This window comes from Schistocerca americana, chromosome 4, assembly GCF_021461395.2.
Source record: "Schistocerca americana isolate TAMUIC-IGC-003095 chromosome 4, iqSchAmer2.1, whole genome shotgun sequence".
Taxonomy (NCBI): domain Eukaryota; kingdom Metazoa; phylum Arthropoda; class Insecta; order Orthoptera; family Acrididae; genus Schistocerca; species Schistocerca americana.
Genome location: NC_060122.1, coordinates 529020563 through 529046090, shown reverse-complemented (window position 1 = coordinate 529046090; position 25528 = coordinate 529020563). Strand labels below are relative to the sequence as shown.

The window sequence follows — 25528 nt, the reverse complement described above, 5'->3', positions numbered from 1 at the left end:
TTTTACTTACTTAGCTGATCATCTTTGATTACCTTATTCTTACAGATAGTATGAGTATATTTTGATTAGTAGTTGTCTTCTCAGCTTCTTTGTATATGCGAGTAACTTGTGGTAATAGTACATTTCTGAGTGTTCAAAACACACTACGTTTAGTTGACTACTAAATCCACTTATTGGTACTCTGCTGCTGTGTCAGTTCCACATCTGCAATTATGTACTTACTTCATCGAAGTGTATTTATGCTGAGCTATAAATAATAATTCACGTCTGCCATTATGTACTTACTTACTTTGCTAGTGCATGAACTTAAGTAATGCTCACTCCATTAAAATTTAAAGCACAGGATAGAACAATTATTTCATATCTATAGTGTATTGCAGCTGATCAGTTTGCTCACGTGGAAATCCATTTCCACTCGATCGGACGCTGAAACCACAGGTAGTCTCTCTCGACCTACCACTAAAGTGCCTTAAGTAACTATGGACGAGTGTAATGCTAAATTCCTTAAGCCTATAGGACACCATGAGCTGCTCTGTCTCATCTAACATAAGGGTACCTATGGTCGCATTCACGCCTCCAACTCATAACCTCAATACACGTAGGTGTGTCCTGTCACACACTACACCAAATAACGGCCAACTCCAACCTTATAAATATTTCAAAGACGTGTCCTTTACGTCTCAACCACAAACATTGTTCAATTCTATTACACTGCCATTCCTTGCTACACAAGGTGAGTTCATTTTTACAACTTATCTGCATATTTTTCATAACACTACTATTAATTAGTTAGCTCTACAGCATACAATAGGTTTCACTGCCAATAAAACAACAACTTTGTACTTATAATATTACCAGGTTTCTATACATACTTGTTACTCAAATACATTTGTATCTTAATTACGTCATACTTCTCTATTGTTTATGTCACTGTTAGGTTTGTCACATTAGGTATTTTCTTCACTAATCGGTGGATAGAATGGTTACAGAACTCATCACTTGATAGACATGACGGAAAATTCTTGTATTGCAAAGAACGAGCCGAAACTTTGGTGGATAGGAAAGATGAAGAATGAGTGAGACCTGAAATGGAAAGAAGATCTCACACAGCTGGAACTGCACAGCTGCCACACTGTGTAGAGGTTACAGAACAACCTCCTCCCTACAGAATTCATTGGATTCAGAAAATTTTCGTATTGGAAAGAAGGGGTCAAAATTTTGGTGGATAGGAAAGATGAAGAATGAGTGAGACCTGAAATGGAAAGAAGATCTCACACAGCTGGGACTGCACAGCTGCCACACTGTGTAGAGGTTACAGAACAACCTCCTGCCTACAGAATTCATTGGTTTCAGAAAATTTTCGTATTGGAAAGAAGGGGTCAAAATTTTGGTGGATAGGAAAGATGAAGAATGAGTGAGACCTGAAATGGAAAGAAGATCTCACACAGCTGGGACTGCACAGCTGCCACACTGTGTAGAGGTTACAGAACAACCTCCTCCCTACAGAATTCATTGGTTTCAGAAAATTTTCGTATTGGAAAGAAGGGGTCAAAATTTTGGTGGATAGGAAAGATGACGAATGAGTGAGACCTGAAATGGAAAGAAGACCTCACACAGCTGGGGCTGCACAGCTGTCACACTGTGTAGAGGTTACAGAACAACCTCCTCCCTACAGAATTCATTGGTTTCAGAAAATTTTCATATGGGAAAGAAGGGGTCGAAATTTTTGTAGATAGGAAAGATGACGAATGAGTGAGACCTGAAATGGAAAGAAGACCTCACACAGCTGGGACTGCACAGCTGTCACACTGTGTAGAGGTTACAGAACAACCTCCTCCCTACAGAATTCATTGGTTTCAGAAAATTTTCGTATTGGAAAGAAGGGGTCAAAATTTTGGTGGATAGGAAAGATGAAGAATGAGTGAGACCTGAAATGGAAAGAAGATCTCACACAGCTGCCACACTGTGTAGAGGTTACAGAACAACCTCCTGCCTACAGAATTCATTGGTTTCAGAAAATTTTCGTATTGGAAAGAAGGGGTCAAAATTTTGGTGGATAGGAAAGATGAAGAATGAGTGAGACCTGAAATGGAAAGAAGATCTCACACAGCTGGGACTGCACAGCTGCCACACTGTGTAGAGGTTACAGAACAACCTCCTCCCTACAGAATTCATTATTTTAAGAAAATTTTCACATTGGAAAGAAGGGGTCGAAATTTTGGTGGATAGGAAAGATGAAGAATGAGTGAGACCTGAAATGGAAAGAAGACCTCACACAGCTGGGACTGCACAGCTGTCACACTGTGTAGAGGTTACAGAACAACCTCCACCCTACAGAATTCATTGGTTTCAGAAAATTTTCATATTGAAAAGAAGGGGTCGAAATTTTTGTGGATAGGAAAGATGAAGAGAGTGAGACCTGAAAAGGAATGAAGATCTCACACAGCTGGGACTGCACAGCTGCCACACTGTGTAGAGGTTACAGAACAACCTCCTCCCTACAGAATTCATTAGTTTAAGAAAATTTTCATATTGGAAAGAAGGGGTCGAAATTTTTGTAGATAGGAAAGATGAAGAATGAGTGAGACCTGAAATGGAAAGAAGATCTCACACAGCTGGGACTGCACAGCTGCCACACTGTGTAGAGGTTACAGAACAACCTCCTCCCTACAGAATTCAATCACTACCTATGAACTTCTTTAGGTCGATCACGTTCCTGAGACCTAATAGCTTTTTACTCTTAGGGTACTCTAGCCTATACGCATTGGCGTGTGGTTTTCCTATGACCCTGAAAGGTCCTTGGTATTTACTAAGATTAACACATTCATCCCAATATCTCCTATTTTTCAGAACTCGTATAGGCAGTTCCCAAGTTTCATCATTAGTTCCTACATGTTTATCACTAAAAGGTACTGTAATTACTCCGGTTATTGGCAAGACCATTTTTAATTGGCTTCTTCCAAAGTCCACAACACTCTGATATTTCAACAAGAAATATATGCCAATTAAAACCTCAATACTGAGATTGTTTACAATTAAGCATGGATGATCAATTAAATTACCATTAAAGTTAAAGGGCAGCAAAGCTTCTTGCTTTACCGTTTTTGACACCTTGCCAGTAGCACCAATTATTCTTAGTCCTGATACCCTCATTACTGTAAGCTTGTCTTTACAAGGTAATGCATCAAAGAAGGACTGAGATATCGCACTCACCTCACTTCCACTGTCTAACAGACAATGTACATTGATACCCAACATATTCACTATTATTATAGGGTGGCTTATTCTAGGTTGTACAGGTGGTTCCTCAAATTCATCCAATAGTTCCTTTTGGATTTGTCTCCAACTAAAGTGATCGACATCTGTCTTCATTACATTTAGGTCAAAGTGTGTAGGGGTTTCCTGAATTACATTTTCAGCTGCCTTTTCCAGTCGGTCTATTAATTTCAAATCGAAACACCGCACGACTTCATTACATTTAGTTTGCTGAACATGACCCAAATTACTGTAGTCTGAGCGATTCTGCGCCTCCAGACCAGGCATAACACTAGTTACAGCTAAACCAATTTCACTATTATCGTCGGGTTCCTTCTCAAGTGACAACTGGTCACAGCTACTGGGTTCATCGACCCCCAACAGGCTACCCTCTACATTCTCACTTACCTCCTGTCCTAAATCTATTAGTACAGTATCAACATCCTGCACAGGCACTTTAGATAAGAACACATCATCCTCATCGTAAATATAAGCATGAATTTCTCCTGCTTCTTCACCTGACAATTCAGTAATTTGTAGCTCCTCCCTACCGTTACACTGCTGCGCCTTCTCTTTCTCTTCCCACTTAGAAAGCATCTCCAACACGGTATCTATCAAATACTGTGAGTGACCTAATATTTCTACTGTATCCTTAGATGCTACCGACCCTTCATCCACATGTTCAGTCTGAGTATTCTGATCTGTCTTACCAATTACTGTAACTACTGGCTTAGGAAAAGTAACCGCCTGGTGAGCGCCAGTGTCCTCATAGACGGGAACTAGTTTTCCTGCCTTGGCCTACTACTGTTCTTTATTTCCATTATAGTTAACTGGCACAGTATTGCTTTCCGCACTGTTCGGCACAAAATTACTATCATTTGGATGAGATTGTTGGTTCTGATAATTATTTCTCCAATTCCTACCTCTCTTAGGATGGCAAACACCTACTGTTCTGATGTTTACATTGCCATTCTGCTTGTTCTTAAAATTACTACTAGTGTTATTAGCACTTCTGTTATTACGTGCTTACTCCTCATTGGCAGCAACACGCTCTACACATTCCAAATACTCAATGAAACGATCAAGATTGTCTCTAGGGGCAGATATAATTCTAGTTTGCCAATACCATGGCAGTTTGGCTTCAAGACCTAGTATTATCATTTCAAGTTTCAGCTTTTCGGCCAAATGTGACAAACGTGAGATCCATGACCTGGCAAACTCTTTAATACATTCCTTGCCTACATTGAAGCGTTTCCCACTCCAAAATTCTCTTAACACTTCATTTTGCTTATTACTAGACCAATACTCATTAATGAAAGCTGTTTTATATTCCGCTAATGTTTTACATTTCAACATAACATCAGCTGACCAACGCATGGCGTCACCTGCTAAATGGCTTCTAATAAATGAGATTTTCTCTCGTTCAGACCAAGTTGGTGGAATCACATATTCAAAATCATTCCAGAAATCTAGCAGGTGGATATTTTTATCTGGATTGAACCGCAAGAGCTGCAGACACCCGATAAAAGCGGCGTTTGAAGCTACAACTTGTTGCATACTACCATTACCAGAAGTTACTGAAGCTACTTTACTCTCAATGTTAGCAATGTTAGTACTAATATTTTCTACTCTCATTTCAACATTATCTACTCTTTGCACAACATGAGTAGTATCAGTTTTGATTGCATCTACTTCTGCTTGACATATGTTTACTTTTATATTAACATCTTTAAACCTATCTGAGCACAGTTCAGATTCTGCCTCGATCTTTTCTGTTAACTTGTGCTCCAGCTTCGCATCTTCCATTTGGAAGTCTTTGCGAACCTCAGCAACTTCGGATTTTACTGTTTTATACATCTCAGATAATTGTTGAGCAACCTTTTCCTTAATAGCCTCATGGTTGTAATCAATTTTATAATTTAAACTGTCCAGATCCTCTTTCAACTTATTGCAACCAGCCTTGAAGTTATTGTCCATTACCTCCAATCGTTTATTAAAATTAGTTTGACTGGCCACAATCCTGTTATTTACCTCAATTATATTAGATTTTAATTCAGCATTACTGCTAGCTATTGCTTGTAATATAACATTTAAATCAATAGCCCCAGAATCTTTGGGTTGCTCACTAGCTGGTTTCTTATCACACTCAGGTGACGAAAAACTAGCTCCAACACCAGAATCATCAAAACTAAATGAAACTTCTGATTGATCAGTCATATCTAACTTCTCCTGTTTAAACTCTACCACCTCTGATGGCTGTTTCATTTTTAACTCATCAGATAAACTATCATCCAATAAATTAATGATTTCTGATTTCTGCTTTCCTACAGGGGTCTCTATTATTGAATCATTGCCCCTTCTCACACTACTGTCAGGAGACAATACTTCATATTTCACTTTAACATTACTATTTTCATGCATATTTACACTGGATTTACAGTTCCCTGAACAGACATAGGTTCTGATTTAAGTTTAACCTCAGTTTCTTCTGGCAGTTCCATTTCCAACAGTCTTTTAGTGCAGGTTAGTAAAATTTTTAACAGCTTTTCACTTAACTTAGTTCCTTCTGCACGACGTATGGTGTTGCCGGCGCGGCGTACCAGGATTACTGATGCGATGCGGCGCGCTAAACTGCAGACGGCACTCCGACGGCTGCTGTGTGGCCCGCAACTGCAGGCGCAGCTCCGGTTGCTCTGGTGGACGACTGCGGTGAGGCGAAACTGGCTTCTCGCGATGCCGGCAGCGCCGCTAGACTCAGGGCCAGCTCCGTCAATCCAGATGCGTTGTTAATCCAGTTGCGTCGTCCACATACACACGTAACACTATCACTGTTTTATATCTCAGTTGCATGTCGCATTTCACTTCCGAATTCGAATATTTAAAAATCACTTTCACTATTACTCAGTTTCTTTCCCGGCCGATGCACCAATTGTGGGGCGGCGGGTGGATTGATTGTTTATATAATGTAGAATTGTAATGTAACTGCAGAAAAGATGCAATTCCCTGCTGTTTTAACCATATGTGGGGCGGTGGGTGGAATTAATTGTTATATAAATGTTCCTATTATTTATGCTGTTGTTTTGCCGTTCTCAACACTGGCTCTCTAACTACAATTTTGGCAACCAGAAAGTGATTAGCAAAACGTGAAGCCTGTAATTAGAATTCCTAGTGCCCACTTCATCTGAGAAATACACTTATAGCTACAGCTTATAGCTCTGAGGAATTAGGAGATTGTCTGGGATTCATAATCAAAAACGATCATGAAAAAACGTTCGCTATGTTCGGAAAGTCACAGATGAAAAAAAAAATCCACACAATCTGACTAACAGAGCAGATCAGAGTCTAATGCACTGATGCAACTATAACTGTCCAAATTAAATGTTTAAGTGAATGCTCGCCATAATTTGATGATAATGCTCATCAAACACCACGCTAAATAACGGTAGAATGTTTGTCCCGTGACGGCACGTGAAAATACGACGTACCCAAACTGAAGATATATCATTAAAGTCATCCCAGAATTAACACTTCACTCAAAAATGATTTCATGGTTACGCGTATCCCGAGCAACTTAATATGGCATCCGAGGCTGTTTATAGCAATGATACCAACGCGACGCGACTCCCGACACAGATGGTGTGCTATTCAGCGTCTGGAGAGAACTGGGGCCTTACTCTCTCGCGCAGTGTTCTTACATATAAAGCCGCGGTGCGGACGGCTAAGGGAACGCCTGATCAAGTCCATTCTCCCGACTAGCCGCTGGGCTAGTAAAGCACCACTTTAAGTTATTGAATACATCATCGCTTCCTTTGCTGATGGCTGATGAAGCTCTCAATTTAAATGTGCATTCAGCACACAGGTCATCATCATCATTTAAGACTGATTATGCCTTTCAGCGTTCAGTCTGGAGCATAGCCCCCCTTATAAAATTTCTCCATGATCCCCTATTCAGTGCTAACATTGGTGCCTCTTCTGATGTTAAACCTATTACTTCAAAATCATTCTTAACCGAATCCAGGTACCTTCTCCTTGGTCTGCCCCGACTCCTCCTACCCTCTACTGCTGAACCCATGAGTCTCTTGGGTAACCTTGCTTCTCCCATGCGTGTAACATGGCCCCACCATCTAAGCCTGTTCGCCCTGACTGCTACATCTATAGAGTTCATTCCCAGTTTTTCTTTGATTTCCTCATTGTGGACACCCTCTTGCCATTGTTCCCATCTACTAGTACCTGCAATCATCCTAGCCACTTTCATATCCGCAACCTCAACCTTATTGATAAGGTAACCTGAATCCACCCAGCTTTCGCTCCCATACAACAAAGTTGGTCGAAAGATTGAACGGTGCACAGATAACTTAGCCTTGGTACTGACTTCCTTCTTGCAGAAGAGAGTAGATCGCAGCTGAGCACTCACTGCATTAGCCTTGCTACACCTCGCTTCCAGTTCTTTCACTATGTTGCCATCCTGTGCGAATATGCATCCTAAGTACTTGAAACCGTCCACCTGTTCTAACTTTGTTCCTCCTAATTGGCACTCAATCCATTTATATTTCTTTCCCACTGACATTACTTTCGTTTTGGAGATGCTAATCTTCATACCATAGTCCTTACATTTCTGATCTAGCTCTGAAATATTACTCTGCAAACTTTCAATCGAATCTGCCATCACAACTAAGTCATCCGCATATGCAAGACTGCTTATTTTGTGTTCACATATCTTAATCTCACCCAGCCAGTCTATTGTTTTCAACATATGATCCATAAATAATATGAACAACAGTGGAGACAGGTTGCACCCTTGTCTTACCCCTGAAACTACTGTGAACCTGTAATTGCTTGCAAAAGTTTGCCTCCTATTCCATAATCTCGTAGAACAGACAATAACTTCCTCCTAGGAACCTGGTCATATGCCTTTTCTAGATCTATAAAGCATAGATACAATTCCCTGTTCCACTCATAACACTTCTCCATTATTTGTCGTAAGCTAAAGATCTGGTCCTGACAACCTCTAAGAGGCCTAACCCACACTGATTTTCATCCAATTGCTCCTCAACTAATACTCGCACTTTCCTTTCAACAATACCTGAGAAGATTTTATCCACAACGCTGATTAAAGAGATACCTCTGTAGTTGTTACAATCTTTTCTGTTTCCATGTTTAAAGATTGGTGTGATTACTGCTTTTGTCCAGTCTGATGGAACCTGTCCCGACTCCCAGGCCATTTCAATTATCCTGTGTAGCCATTTAAGACCTGACATTCCACTGTACTTGATGAGTTCAACTTAATTTCATCCACCCCAGCTGCTTTATTGCACTGCAATCTATTGACCATTTTCTCCACTTCCTCAAACGTGATCCTATTTCCATCATCATTCCTATCCCATTCTACCTCGAAATATGAAACATTACTGATCGTATTTTCACCTACATTGAGCAACTCTTCAAAATATTCCCTCCATCTGCCCAAGGCATCCACAGGATTCACCAGCAGTTTTCCTGACCTGTCCAAAATACTTGTCGTTTCCTTCTTACCTCCCTTTCGAAGACTGCTAATTACACTCCAGAATGGTTTTCCAGCAGCTTGACCCAATGTCTCCAACCTGTTTCCAAAGTCTTCCCAAGATTTCTTCTTGGATGCTGCAATTATCTGTTTGGCTTTGTTTCTTTCTTCAACATAACTTTCTCTGTCTACCTGAGTTCTAGTATGTAGCCATTTTTTATAAGCCTTCTTTTTCCTTTTACAGGCTGCCTTGACTGTGTCATTCCACCAAGCTGTTTGCTTCCTCCTACTTTTACACACTACTGTTCCAAGACATTCTTTAGCCACTTCTAGTACTGTGTCCCTGTACCTTGTCCATTCCTTTTCCAATGACTGTAATTGACTACATTCAACTAACTGGTACCTTTCTGAGATCGCTGTTATGTACTTGTGCCTGATTTCCTTATCCTGAAGTTTCTCCACTCTTATCCTCCTACATATGGACCTGACCTCCTGCACTTTCGGCCTCGCAATCCCAATTTCACTGCAGATTAAATAATGATCAGTGTCATCAAAGAATCCCCTGAATACACGTGTGTCCCTCACAGCCTTCCTGAATTCCTGATCTGTTATTATATAGTCAATGACAGATCTGGTTCCCCTGCTTTCCCAAGTATACCGGTGAATGTTCTTATGTTTAAAAAAGGAGTTTGTGATTACTAAGCCCATACTGGCACAGAAATCCAAGAGTTGCTGCCCGTTCCTGTTGGCCTCCATATCCTCTCCAAATTTACCCATAACCTTTTCATACCCTTCTGTTCGATTTCCAATCCTGGTGTTAAAATCACCCATGAGCAGAACACTGTCCTTGTCCTTTACTCTAAAAACTACATCACTGAGTGCCTCATACAAACTATCCATCTTATCTTGATCAGTCCCTTCACAATGCGAATATACTGACACAATCCTAATTTTATTGCTAGACACTGTCAAATCTATCCACATCAGTCGTTCGTTTACATACCGTATTGCAACTACGCTGGGTTCCATTTCTTTCCTGATGTAAAGCCCTACACCCCATTGTGCTATTCCTGCTTTGACTCCTGACAAGTAGACCTTGTATTCTCCCACTTCTTCTTCTTTCTCACCCCTTACCCGAATGTCACTAACAGCTAAAACGTCCAGCCCCATCTTACTTGCAGCCTCTGCCAGCTCTACCTTCTTCCAAGAGTAGCCCCCATTGATAATAATAGCTCCCCATCTCATTACCATTTGTTTGCCAAGTCGTATCTTAGGAGTCCCTGGTTTGTCAGTTAGAGGTGGGACTCCGTCACCTCCAAAGGTCCGAGGCATTTTGCTCTGATTGTTGCCAGCATCATATTTAAAGTACCAGGGAAGCAGGCTGCTAGCCTTACTTGCCCCGAGTCCCATTGGGTTTTACCCCTAACGGCTGAGGGACTAACCGCTGGATTTGGTAGTCTTTGCCGTATGAGCAGAAAGGTGACCACGACTCAGAATATGTCTGACATGCCCAGCCTTATTCCAAAGTAACTGGTATCCCGACTGTCGGGACCACTTACTTGGCCACTCATACATTGCCCGTGGTTCATGAACTAGGACATGACTACAGGACCCCACACCATGAACCACACAGGTAAGTAATCATAATAAAAGTCTGACATGGCTAAGTCAAATATTTTGGGCGAGAGAATTAATTTAATTACACTACACGCAGTAGACGAGCTCTGAACTTGCCCTTTGGAGATACGCTTTCGCTATAGTTTTACAGTTATTCAATTGAAACTTTTCACATCTTTATGATTATAGCGGATCTCCCTTCTACTTAAATTTAAACATCCTAGCCTTATTTATTCGCCTACTTAATCTATCTTGCTTCCTTAATTTTTAAGACAAAAACCAGAAAATCATGAATTTCAACTAAAATCTTAATTTGTGAGATCCAAAGTACTGTTTCTATTAAATTATTATGAAAAAGGAATCTAAATATAAATTTTTAAGTCTCTAGCTCTTTTCTGTTGCGCCAATGATTTTTACAGAAAAACGTCCAAATTTCGAAAATGGTTAAAGTTATTGAACTGACATTCAACACATGTTGATTTAGTATTACTCCTGACATGCTAGAAACGTTTCAGGTTATTTACTTGATTTTTAAAGTACTGCGCAACATTTATGACGTCAGAGCTAGTTACAGCGGACTAGGCTGGCACACAATGGAAAGACTGATGTGAATTTTATACAGCGTGAGTAGGCTGCTTCCCTACAGTTCCTTCAGTAGGGTGCAAGATAGCCTTAACAGCCACAATGTGACTGTTGGTGGGCTGACTCCCCCAACAAGAAATGGTATGTCCCAAGTATCCTACAGGTGTTGGAAGAAACATGACATATCGAAAAATGCTTCTGGCATGCTCAGTTTTGAAACATACCATTACTGTCTGGTTGCCAATTTCATCATAAGTTCATCCAGGTGAGGGAAGTCGTACATATTGACCACTGATTGGGAATTAATTGTCACCTGCAAATCGCCGCAAAGAAGTAGCTTGCTCATCGATTTCTTGTTAATATCTAATGGTAAGATTTAAGTTGTGAGTGTTGTTTTGTTACTACTCAATCTAAAGAATCTTACTTGGACTCCATGGTTTGGAATGCTATCATTAGGTCTGTCCTTGATAAGGAGGTCTGTCAACAGGCATTGCTGTTTGAAGACCCCCCTCTTTCGAAGAAGTACTTAAGATAACACAAGCATGCTACTGTTCAAGAAGAGGAATCTCCTGCCAATTATAAATGAATGAGATTGGCACCATAATGCTTCAAGCTGTCAGATGATCCAGTTCTTCCTTTACTTGAACAAGAAGTGCAAGCGGCACTGACCTGGCAAAAAAAGAGAGCTAGGTCTCACCATGGATTTGAGAGTGATGTGTGCCACTTAATCTGTGCCTTTGCCAAGTCCCGGCAAAAATGAGGTAGAATACATCTTGCACAAGGCACCCAACTCCTGACAGGGCACAAGATCAGACACTAAATTGGCTACTGTAAATCCAAATGGTGTAAAAACATGTGAGCCCAACAAATTTTCCATAAATGCACTGTCTACTACAAGTAATGTCACTGGCCAGACCACTGTCTTGTGAGCAGTCTCTGTTGTAAACTGTTCAAGAAGAGAAATCTCCTGCCAGTTATAACTGACAAGACAGCACAAAGTAGCCAACAGCGGAGGGGAACCAATGCGTAGATAATGTTAGAATTCAGAAGTAATGATGCTGCACCCATATCTACTTGTAATCTTAAGAGCATACTGTTGATACACATATTACTGAATGGTTTTATTACAAACAGTTGCAATATCATCACTTGACTTGCTAAAAACATTAATGCCCATAGCTTAAGATGTTGAAGTCAAAGCAGGAGCTGACCAAGCACTGCATACCATAGCAATATGGCCTTTTATTCTACAGAGATGGCAAGTAGCCCAACACTGAGGACAGGCCAGCCAGTCATGTTGAACAAGGGGGTTGTGGTAAGTCATCCACCTTGGATATGTTTGCTGTATTGTCATGACTTCCGCTTTTGAAAGCATGCTAGATTGTGTGTGGCAACTGTCAGATAAGTGGACAGAGACCACGTTTGCCGAGAGCCTAAATGGCAACCTGTGCTACAGGAAACTTCAAATGCCTGTGCTATTTTAAGTACTACATCTAAAGAGGTGATCTTCAAACTGCAATGCCTGTTGATGGACCTCCTTATTGAAGACAGACCTAACGATAGCATTCCAAACCATGGAGCCCACATAAAAATCTTGCAACTCTCCAGCTCAATTTCCAATATGATAGTGCTTTAATTGAGTCTGTTACCTATAACGCCAAGAAGAATTTCTCATACGTTTTCGAGTCCTCGGGCACTCTGTCATAGGCAGATAAAGGTGGCATGTAGGCCAGCAAATTTTGAGGTTATGTTACCAGTCCTATGAACATTCTCTCCAACAGGTTCACGTGTTCTTGCAGCTGACCCAGAAAACTCGAAAAGACAGCTTCCAAGGTTGCCTCTCTTGATATAGTAACTTTGTCAATAACATATGTGAATAGCAAACCTTACCCGTCATCGTTTGTGTAGTAACACACACAATTGAGTATGCCAACAGTATGCAATATGGATATGTTGAGTACATCATTCTTTTACCTAGGTTGGAACTTCAATAGTGGCAACACTGACGTGGAGACAGTATGCAATGGAATCTACTATTGTCGCTGATAGCACATGTTGACATACCTACCTTACCTCTGAGCAAATGAAATCATCCATCCCGCATCACCAGCGTGCGCACAATCAAGGGAAACACAGTCACTTGTGAGCGGGCGGTCTAACGTAACAGTGTCACTATGTTTTTGAAACAGGAACAACAGAACTGGATCAGGATTGAATGTGTCAGATGTCGTACAGCACGACAGTGTCATGAAGGTCTTCAAGAGGCATGTGGGGAATCAGCATTGCCATACAGAACAGTGCCACATTGGGTAAAAGCCTTCAAAAAACGTCGGCAAACTGTGGCAGTCATGCATTGGGCAGGTTGTCCTAGCATCTCTGAAGTAGTTGCGCACGCTGTTGCCATGTCAGTGGACAGTAATCGATGTCATACGATTCATGAGCTCACCCACAAAATCAGATTAGCATATATGACTGTGCTTCGCATCCTGAAGGAATGCCTGAGCATGCAAAAAATTGCATCATGATGGGTTCCACATGACTTGACGGAAATGCAGAAATGGATGCGTTACAACACCGCTTAGACGCGCACTTGGAGTGCTATGAGCGTGAAGGAGAGGCTTTCTTGTGCCGTATCGTAACACTGGATGAAACATGGGCCACATCGTATGAGCCAAAACTGAAATGTCAATCCAACGAATGGCATCATTATGAGTCACCACAAAAGTCAAAAGTGTGTCAGAGCCCCAGTATGGTTAAAGTTATGGTGATTCTTGTGTATGACTGTGATGGTGTTATCCTAATGCATTACATTCTCCATGGCAGACTGCCAATGTACAGTATTACTGCATTTTGGAGCATCACCTGTGACCAGCTTTGCGAAAGATGTGGTGACACTTTCTGCACAACCCACCCCTCATTTGCATGACAGCCCAAGCTGTGGCTGCTCTGTTCAGTCGATGGGACTGGCAAATACTGTACCACCCACCATACTCCCTGCACTTAAGTCCTTATGACTTTGATTTGATTCTGAAGATGAAGGAACTACTTTGTGGCATTCACTTCAGAACTTTTCCAGAGATCTGACAGGCAGTAGACTGCTCCATTCGCACCATCAACAGACTCTGCTAACTGAATACTATGCCTTCCACATCACTGGTAATGGGTTCTACACAATGCGGGTGACTACTTTGAGGACAGTAACAGGTGCAAACATGTAACTCTTTTGTATCGGTTGTGAATAAATAGTTGCCACTATTTAAGTTCCAATCTTCATACATAGCAGAGTCGGTACTAGTGAGACAAACAGTATTCTGCAAGCGAAGTGAATTTAATGGGAGTATAAACCACTGCAGGAAGAGAGAAGCCACTCTGCTCCAGGATTATATAGAATGACATGTGGCAGATTTTCAAGTGGTGGTGCTCGGTGGCACCTGCATGAGCTGCCTCCTAGCAGCCAAATTCAGGCACCTTGAAGCATTGCTTACTAGTTGAATTAACACATGATAGATCAGCACCGGCACGATCAAGTTTGAAACTGTGGGTTACCACAGTTACATTATTATTAAATATTTTAAACAAAAGCATTTGATTTTAAGTATTTGATTTTAAATAATCAGCTGTTATGGAAACCTTGTTGTACGTATGGGCATATTTTGCCCCACTTCCTCCACTGAAAAAGCTCATTTTAATTCAAAAGACAGTTTTCAAGAAATATCAAAAACCAAGTGGTTCAGTGTTTTCATATCAGGCTTTGTGGCATTAGATCCTGGATGCAATCTCCCAGAAAACCTTTTGCTTCACTGCAAAATAAAGGTGGTTTTGACTTTCAATGTTAGCAATGTTAGGCATGATTTCTAAAAAGGATATCAAATCAAAAATTCAAATCACATGACGACAGCTCATAGCCTAAATACAAATCAAGGAAAATGATATGAAGAGACATGGATAACATGAAGCAATTTTAAGTTTTAGCTCAGTCTAAAGCAATCTAGCAGATGTATCAAGTGCTGGAAAATCCATCTCTGGCTGTTAAAGAGTGGTGAATTCAAAAGAATTATATAACAATATCTTTAAAGGCCTTAAGCACCTAATTCAAACTTGCTCAGAGAATGTAATTATCTTCATTAAAAGTTATCTGTTTCTGATTCATCTCCTGAGTTATACAAATATTTTGAGAAAACTTCAAATGTGTGTGCAATTTTAAGTCTGTTGTCCATTTCTGTACCATCTGCCACATTAACTGAAGAAATGTGGCCTGCACCCAACATAACTACCTGTTTTTGTTTTATAATCCTTTTTGTGAGAGCTGTTTCTTGATCAAATTTTCTTTGCATCCTTTCACATATTCTCAAATAGTTTTATTCAATTCAGGAAACTCCAACATGTCATGTATGGGAACACATGGGAAGTTTCCCATTGTAAATTTGTTCTCTTTTCACCCTATTTTCTGTTTAAAAGCTGCTATTATCATTTTCTAATTGTTTTCACTGCTATTTATAAGTTTCTATAACTCTTCATAGAGATTTTCTGTGAGGTGTGATTGGAAAGTTTAAAGAATGGGCTTGTAATTGTACAATGGTGGTACTTACATGCTACTGTGATGCATCTCCTTCAAAATAGTCCCCTTCTGACTGAACACACTGACTCCAACGGTGTTTCCACTTTTGGAAACATTCACGGAATTTTTTTTTTTCTGAAATGTGTTAAGGACGTGCTCTGTATTTGCCTGGATGTCTTCAATCGAGTCAACTCGCTTCCCTTTGGGTGAAAATTTCACAGGGACCAAATCAGGGGAATATGGCAGTTGTGGAAGCACAGGAATTCAAAAGAATTATATAACAATGATGGAGAAGGCACGATGAGCTGGACCATTGTCATGGTGTAGCACCCAACTCCTGTCTTTCCACAATACAGGCCTTTTCTTCCACACCTTTTCACGCAAACACTCAAGGACCCATTTGTAGCATTCCTGGTTAACTGTCTCTCCTCCACCTGTAAATTCATGATGCACAATGAAGAAAAAAAATAACCCACATTATCTTCACCTTCGACTGACTTTGCTGTGCTTTTTCCACTCATGGTGAACCTGGAGTCTTCCACTGCAAAGACTGCACTTTGGTTTCAGGATTATATCCATATAGCCACAATTCGTCACCTGTAATTACCCTATTTAACAAATCTGGGCCATTTTTAGTCCAATTAATCAGTTCTTTGCACACTTCAAGTCAGTATTGTCTTTGGTCACTTGACAACACTTTTGGAACGAATTTTGTGGACACTCGACACATGTTCAGATCTTCAGTTAAAATTGACTGAACTGCATAGAAACTTAAATTAAGTTCTTCAGTCATCTCCCTAAGTGTAAGTCTATGATCAGAGTGCACTAAGTTGCAAACTTTCACAACATTTTAATTCATTTTTGAGGTGGAAGGACGGCCAGACCATGGTTCATCTTCAAATGATTCACGGCCATTTTTAAATCTGTTGAGCCAGACAAAAACATTTGACTGGCTCACACAATTATCTCCAAAAGCTGTTTTAATAGTTTGTAAGTCTCAGAAGCTGATTTCCTGGTTTTAAAACAAAATGTTACACAAACTTGTTGCTGCATTTTTACATCCATTTTCACGCAGACAGAATCCGGCAACAAGCCCTAACAGACCCGCACTAAACCAGCTGCCACAATGAATTGAATAAAGGAAACACAGTGTCCTGTCAGAGGGCATTCAAGGACAAGGCAATGACTCACTCCCCTCCCTCCGTGGACCCGCCTACCAAACCAGTAAGCAGTAGTGGATCCATTCTTAAAACTTTCCAATCACACCTCGTATATCTTCATTACATGTTTGTGCATACACTTAAATGATTTCGATGGAATATGCTTCATATTTTAAAACAAGTCTGGCTATTCTGTCTCAAATTTCTTCAATATCTGTAAGCTTGTTTTTATTTTCCTTGTTTACAACACAGTTTAAATCTGGCTTTTCCCCGTGTTATGTTCCTTACACTGCAACGAATGTTCTGATTTTAATTCTTTTTGGTCTTCTTTATTTGGCACACTTCTAATAACCCTATTTAATCTTATTTCTTGTTTATTTAACTTCCTCTCCAACACCATTAGCCTATTTTTGAATTCTAATCTGCAATTTATTCTTCATAAATAAGAACAACAGTAGAAGCATTTGGGGTTCTAAAGGCCATGTTATTGTCTATTTAATCAAACTGCATGTAAGAAACTGTGGGCAAAGGAGGAGATGGACATGTCCAAAGCCTGATGCAATGTGTTTCCTCAGTCAGCTACTTGCAGAAAATTTTTATCCAGGAACTTTAATGGGGCATTCAATGACCCTACCTGTAGTACACAAGACTGCCAGGGCTGGAATAGTTTGACGAAATATTCCAAAAGGGCTTTACCTCAGCACAGCTATGCTCAAAGCAGTCTCTTTTAAGGCCTTTGTGAGTTCAGTTCACATGCTGATCACATTCCCGAACTAGATAAGGAGTAGCTGACAGGTTCCCAAAACTGTCTTCATTCACACTGATGAACATGCAGTTCATTCACAAGTCACTTCCTCCTACCGAACAAAGGTTAGCCCACATTTGTACATCTATGTTGTATTCCAAGCTAAAGAGATACTGTCAGTCACTCATCAAGTTTGTGCTTTGAAACAGATAAAACTTGCCTTAATACATTCTATCACACATATCTACACAAAGGCAGCTATTTTCTCTAACATCATATTTACTCTTTTGATTGGACCCACCTGAATTCCATCTTCCCTTTCACATTCCTTTTTTGGATGACCCATGTCCATCTGCATTATATGCAGTATAATAGTACATTCTTACTATGTTAACCTTCCTTGTTTCACCTTTACAATCACCAAGAGTTCAGTTGTTATGACCCTCACAATCGAAGTTCCAAAGCACGTGTTTCCATAATCTCTAGCATACAACACTCAAAGTTTACAGTGATGTAACAGTCTAGTACTGGATGAGCTCTATCAAGTACTCATTGTCAGGTGTCAACCTATAGCACAGATAATTTAAGAAATATTATGGACACTATTTGTCTCACTCAAAAAATTAAATGTCAGCACAAAAAGCAAACTGTACACCTCTTTGTAAATATATTCGGTAACCATTATATAACACTGAAAAATTGACACTTCCTCATGAAAAGGATCACAAAGAGACCAGCTTTGCTTAAAATAATAATAATAACAAGAAAAATAATAAATGGAAAAAACTGCTCAAAAACTAAGAGATGAACCAGATACCAGTTTAAAAGGACTTAATATGTAATTTGAAAGCACAGATGGTGAGAGATTAACTGATTAAAAGCCCATCTTGATTGTGGGGTGGATACTACAATCCATTACACATGGTTCTACAGCTGAACAGTGAAGAAAGTAGTAGACTTCATATCAAATATATTTCATGTATTAAAATAATTCGTCTTTAGTTACAAACTTTCAGCAACAATCACTGTTTCCAATCTTCCCTGAGAAACTTTCCGTAGAATTAAGGAAAGGTAATCCCCCTCCCAGAGCAGATCAATGCGCGGAGCACAGAAACACATAACAGAAAACAACATTCACACTAGCTTTAGAGCACTAGTTCTTTATCTAGCAATATTACTGACATTCACACACAGAACCACACAGACACCCAAATGCACACTTGCGTGGCCATGGCAAGAGTAATTTAGTGTGTATGTATTTCTCATGTACCAGTGTAAATTTTAATACACTGCATGAACTCACCTCATATGCTGCATCAGTCTGCTTTGGAGGTGTTAGAAATTCCACAAGTTCTTTTAACATTCGCTTCTTGAGGTACTCTTTTCTTGCCAATGACAAATCACGTTGTCTTTTTTCTCTTATAGCAAACATAATATCCAAGAGCTGCTGCTCAGAGCACAAATTTCTGCGCCTTAATACTGAATTGAAATTGCAGGTATAGCGCCAAGTGACATCTTGTACATCATCATAAGAAAAAGCAATCACGTATGAAAGATTTTTCTTCCAACCTACTTCATACATTAAAGGTTTATCATAGGCATTTTCACAAGGATCACAGTGTATCCACCTTTGTTGACTTACAGAAAACACCTAAAACAGATCAATTAATTAGTCATTTGGTCTTTTGAAGAAAAGCAGATAAGATTAGAACACTAATTGTGATATCCACTGTCTGTTTTCAGAGAATTTAGCACTAGAATTGTAAAACTGGCAAAACGTGATTTTGGAATTTTGTCTCCCTACACAAAAAATATTTTTTTAATAAAACTCAGAAATTGAGAGACATACATCTTTTCAATAGAGACTGCACTGTATAAATTACAGACCTATACCTACACTCATTGCTTTTATTTCTCACAGAATACTTAGAATTGCAACAGCAGTCATTCTGGCTGCATAACATTTATTTACACATCTATGCACCCTGAGTGGACTGAAAACACTTACTTGCATTGCAGATGACGTGACATGATGCATTGATGTGTGCGATGTTTTTCAGTTGTTATTGTGTCTCACAAAATCTAAAGTGCTCAACTGTTTGAATGTATGATAGAGATATCGAAAGTGGCTTGTAAGTGGCCAGACAAGGAAGTAATGGAATATTTAAAACATCTGTAGCAAGTTTAACAGAGAGGGTATGAAGGTAATGAAATTGGAAGACAAGTAGAAACTAGAATTTATGATTATATTCAAGGCAATGTTGAATCAAGGGAAAGTAAATGTGATGCATCCAGAAAAGTTACATGAATGGTTGTTACAACAATAAGAGGAACCCCTCCATCAATACCAGTATTTGATGCAGGAAGGAATTAGCAGAGGGAGACAGTAACGAAAAGGTAGCTGAACCATTTTTTGAATGCCGAGGGCACATTCATTGTCAGTTATGTGAAGTCTACAGGTCACAGTGTGCGGATGTCAAAAATGTACAAAAATGGGTCACAGAGCTCAAGAAAGGAGATATAGATACCCACAAATAATGCTCTGGTTGGCTTTTGGCTTCGGTCAAAACAACTGGGCAGCTGTTGCATGACCAGAAGGTGATGGTAGCCTAGGTCAAGCCATGATGGAAACAGAAGCCGTGGCCTGGGTCAGGGCCCACTGGCAGGTGACAGCAAACTACCCCATCCTCAAACAAATGGAGCATTAGAGAGGTCTCATCAAACACTAACTGAGATGGTGTGATAGTATGTAAATACAGCCCAGATAAGCTGGGACAGTTAACATAGTAAGAATGTACTATTATACTGCATATAATGCAGATGGACATGGGTCATCCAAAAAAGGAATGTGAAAGGGAAGATGGAATTCAGGTGGGTCCAATCAAAAGAGTAAATATGATGTTAGAGAAAATAGCTGCCTTTGTGTAGATATGTGTGATAGAATGTATTAAGGCAAGTTTTATCTGTTTCAAAGCACAAACTTGATGAGTGACTGACAGTATCTCTTTAGCTTGGAATACAACATAGATGTACAAATGTGGGCTAACCTTTGTTCGGTAGGAGGAAGTGACTTGTGAATGAACTGCATGTTCATCAGTGTGAATGAAGACAGTTTTGGGAACCTGTCAGCTACTCCTTATCTAGTTCGGGAATGTGATCAGCATGTGAACTGAACTCACAAAGTTTTTATGTATAATACAACACGACATAGAGTGACAGGTTACATGCCACATGGATTGTTCTTTGGAAGAATATGTAGCATTCCAGGGATACTACAAAATATCAAGATGGTGTGAGGTATAAGCTTGATGATTATGTGACAGAGCTACAGGAACACATTAAAGAAATGCACCAATGTGCAAGAACACAGAATGCAGAATGTAAGATAAAAAAAATGTAATATTAAGATGGGACCCAGAAGCCAAAGTGATTCCGTTGTGGGGATAAGGTTCTATTGTTTAACGAGAACTTATGAGGAGGTAAAACATGTAAGTGAGATAAACAATGGCGAAGTTCATTCATGGTGATACGAACAAAGGGGACTAATTGACAATTTATCTGGTAATAAATATGCAACCACGTGCTTTTTTTTTATTTATTTTTTTTACGATTTATTCAAACATGAACATGTTTTTGAGCAACTTCAGGCTCATCATCAGTTGGAGGTGTTACAAGAACATTATGTTGTGGATCAAGTGTAGCTAGATGCAGTGCTGGTGAGTGTACTTCCTTGTGATATCCATATCTGATCGCTTCGTATAACAGAAATTATTAAACATTGTACACAAATTGCACAGTATTTAGCTACACTTGGTTTTACACCGCTTCACAGAAAGTAAACATGTGATGGTCCACAACGTAATGTTCTTGTAACACCTCCATCTGATGATGAGCCTGCAGTGGCTTGAAAACATGTCCATGGTTGAATAAATCGTAAAAAGGGACTGGTTGCATATTTATTACCAGATAAATTGTCAACTTAAATCACAGTCACAGTTTGTCATCCACAATGGATATACAGGAAAAAAAGGGGGGCTAATGTTGTAATCTGTCTCAGACAAAATAAATATTTTGCATTTCATGCAAACAGACTGCAGGAATTTTTCTCATTCCAGATGTCAGCGTCTTACTGTTACGTCAATGTTATCCTACTCCTCACTGGGGTTGAGCACTCCAGGCAAGAAATGTACACGCAAGTAACAAAGTTCCAGTTGTCACCTGGACTGTATTATGATAATGTGGACCAAGCGAAAATTTACAATGTAATGTGGTAAATTGCGTTATTTTTATTTAATGGAACTGAGGTGTCACAAGGTGAGCAATTGGATATTGTAAAGACAGGTTGGCATTATTGAATATGATGGCAACAGAATGTAACAGTGCCGAACTTGCATTAAAATGGAATGTAGGAAAAATAGAAAAGTCACTGGGCCTGGCTAGGCAATTGGCATGGCATGAATCCCATGCAAAGAAATGAGGAATCTTAAACTTCATGGGCAAGGTCCATAAAATTCTGTTTAGAACACTAGACAAAGATGACACCACATACTTCAATAGATGTCTTAGAAGGAGAACAGAAACAGCTGCTCCAACTTTTGAAGGAGCAAGTGACAACAGCTGAAGAAACCTTGACTTTTTTATTCAAATGGTAAGCTCCATAGCCAAAAATGAGGAAATTATCATGCATGGAATGAAGCAATTAAGCTGGCACATCATAGAATTTGAGAACATTATTGGCAAACAGTTTCAGAGAGTTGTAATTTTGATCACAGTTACCGAACAGCTGATACAACTGATGGCCATTTTCAATGGGCTAGAATGGGAAAACGACTGTCAACAATGCTCTGAAACTGGAACTGCATCTGATCAGTCCAGTTCAGATCGTGAAGATCTAGAACTAATAAAAAAAAGACATCAAAGACAAGCAGTTCCCTGTCGACATTAAGGTAGACAGAATGATTGATCTGGATGTTGTTACTGGTGGAAACGTCTTAAGTTATGTGTTAAATATCCCACTAGCAGAGAAACTATATAAAATACTACCATTACTGTCAAAAGTGGACAAAATGTGACATCTATTTACACATATTGCCCCACAGAAAGAGCTACTGCTAACTGATGATGCAAAATGTCAGTATGCAAAGTTAAATAATGAGCAGTTACAGAAGGACTGTGTGCAAAAGCTAATAGTGTTAAATTAAAGTCTGTGGACATCAGTAAGTAATAATGAATGGCTGTTGGTAGTCCCAGTAGATGAACGCATCACAGTCATCTGTCATGACGTAAATCACATAGATATCATGCTCTGAGGCACAGGGAAGATACAACTTTTAAGTAAATGTTGTGGGTACATGGCTCAGATGGTGATACAGTCTGAACATATAATATGAACAAATGTTCCCAGTAGTGATATAGTGCCGAACTTAAGCACAGAAAGAGATTGCTGCATAGTGAATAATGAGAGGAAGAATATAAGTGAACTGAAACTTGGAACTGCCATTACAACTAGCCATTAGCCATTGAGATGATCTAACAGCTGAATGACATAAGTTGGATGACCTACAAAGTGAGACTGAATACCAGGAGAGAAGTGCCTTCAGTGACATCTCATTGAGTCATTTCTCTTTCTTGAGTCTAATAGGCTCTGGTGTAGTAATTATAGTAATATTATGTTGCATATACAGATATTGTAAATGTTGCAGAGACTGTTTTAAATGTGTGTGCAAAACTATAGATAATGATTGTTTCACTAAAATATGTGTAGGAAACACTATAATAAATCAGTGCCCAAAGAGGCATAGAGTCAGGTACCACCCTGCAAGAAAGACTTCTAGAGACAGTGAAGTGCCTGCTAGAAATGTTAGAAGTGGTGTTTATCAAAGTGTTAAGACAAAAATGGACAAATGCTGATGAACAATAACACTGGTAGAAAATGTGAAAAACTAGTGCAAAGTGTTTTCTCTTTCAAGTACTGAAATTGTAATTATGTTATGAAGTGTACACCAATGTGTCAAGTGTAATTCATTGCAAAGTTGACTGTAAAATAGTATATATACCCAATGTACCAGAAAAGAGAATTAGTGGGGTAATACAAAATGTCTCATATTGTAATATAAAAAATATATGATTTCAGGTATTAGAATATGTAACAATGATATTAAATGTGAAATGTAAAAATATAAATGTTTCTCTTACAGGAAAAGATTGATTTATAAGTATTTCTGTCATGGACAGCTGTAAAGCAGTTGTGTGTCTCTTTTGAACATTACTGTGTAAAACAAATGTGTGTGTTTCCCCATTAATGGAATAAAATTTGTGAAAAACCTCATATAAAAAATGGTAGTTGCTGAGGACAGCACCTAAAAATTTTTCCCTAAAGGTGGAAGGTGTCACATATTTAAAAAATGCAATGCCTGAAAGGCAACAGAACAGCAGCCAGAACAAATAAATTTTCTAGAAAGTACTCGAAGTACAAAGGAGATGGCAGAGGAAGGGTGCTGGTTTGGGCATTAGTCAGAAATATTACATACACTCACAAAGTATCACATGAGTTCACATGTAGAGCTTTGAGGCATAGCACTCCATTGCAGCGACCATATATGGTCATACGAGGCTCCGCAGGGTGGTGTCTGGAAGCACGAAACGTGGAAGGGGCGACACAGCCTACCGCACGGATAAAAGGCAGGGGCAGAGTAGCCCACAAGAGAGTTCAGTACAGACAGTGGTCCTAGAGCAACATCTGTGTAGGTCAGGTTGACTGTGCTCACGCTCATACTTACCCGCTTTTGTAATCAGGAGAACTATTATTCAAGTCATTATCCGATTCTTGCACAGAAGAGCAATTGAAGATTTTAGTTTTTCAAGTAATGCATAAGCGGTTGTCAAAACTGTTTCATAATGACATCGAGCTGAGCATATTTGATATTCCAAAGAGAGGTGACCTATTCCTATAACACGTGGCATGCTAACTATACACTAATTCCATGACCTAACCCCACATCTGACACCAGAAAAATATATCCCTATGTTGTATCCAACAAGTGGTGTAGACGCTCAGTGACAATGGAGACTGGAGAAGGTCCATCCAGTCAGCTAATGAGGAGATGACTATGTGGAAGTACGAAAGAGTTATGGAACTCAGTCAAGAAATAAATGAACAAGGATAAAACTTGAATAATTACAATCTTCAATCGCTTGTCTGAGGAAGAATTGGATAGTGTCTTGAATGAGAGTAAACTGCTCCCAATTGCAAAATCCCATTGAGAGAGGTACATGGCTACCAGAGCAAATACTGCAATTCCAGGCCCCAGGTCTCAGGCCTGACCTACAAAGACATCCCTCTTGGATTGCTGTCTGTACTTAACACTCTCATGGGCTATGCCGCCCCTGCCTTTCATCTGTGCAGCAGGCCCTTCCACACTGGCACTTCTGGACACTTCTGTAGGGCCTCTTGTTACCATATATGGTTACTGTCAACGCACTGCTGTGCCTCATGGCTCTCCACATGGGCTCATGTGATACCTGGTGAGTCTACGTAACATTTCTGGTCAATGTCCAAACCAATGCTCTTCCTGTGGTGTCTGTTTTGTAATCCGAGTACTTTCTAGAAAACTTATTCATTCTGGTGGCTGTTTAGTTGCCTTTAGCCATTGTATTTTTTTAATTATGCAACAAACCTGAGATTCCAATGGGTATCAGACTCAGAATATTAGGAGATTCCAACACTGTTTCAGAGCAAATGGACTGCTACTGAACAGGTTGTAAAGAATTTGAATCACACTGAAAAAGTACATGATTCGTGACACCTCACAGCTGCATGGACACCACAAAAGGTTGTAACAAACACACATTGCTAGAGGATTTCACTGAAGAAAATGTGTCTGAGCTCCTTCATAAGACCAGTTAATTTTACTTCAGTTATCATAAACTTGTCTGTGTCAGTCACTAATTGGAACTGAATTTTCACAAGTGTCGATCAAATTAAATGTGCAATAGTAACTCTCAGTTTCTGATTACAATCTATGAATTCCAAACCCCAATCATTTATTTCATATTTATCAAGTTCCCTCTTGAAGTAAATATAACATAGGATAAATGATGTTTGTTCAATA

General features: G+C 39.6%; 1 protein-coding gene across 3 annotated transcripts in view; it reads right to left on the bottom strand.

The window, feature by feature from the left end:
- The window catches only part of LOC124613055 (peptide-N(4)-(N-acetyl-beta-glucosaminyl)asparagine amidase), a 75510-nt gene that overhangs the window by 9984 nt on the left and 39998 nt on the right, over nt 1-25528 (bottom strand). For all 3 annotated transcript variants that reach the window (XM_047141631.1, XM_047141633.1, XM_047141634.1), the window contains exon 5: nt 18721-19068. In XM_047141631.1, the coding sequence (XP_046997587.1) occupies nt 18721-19068 (348 nt within the window). The remainder of the gene's footprint in view (nt 1-18720; nt 19069-25528) is intronic.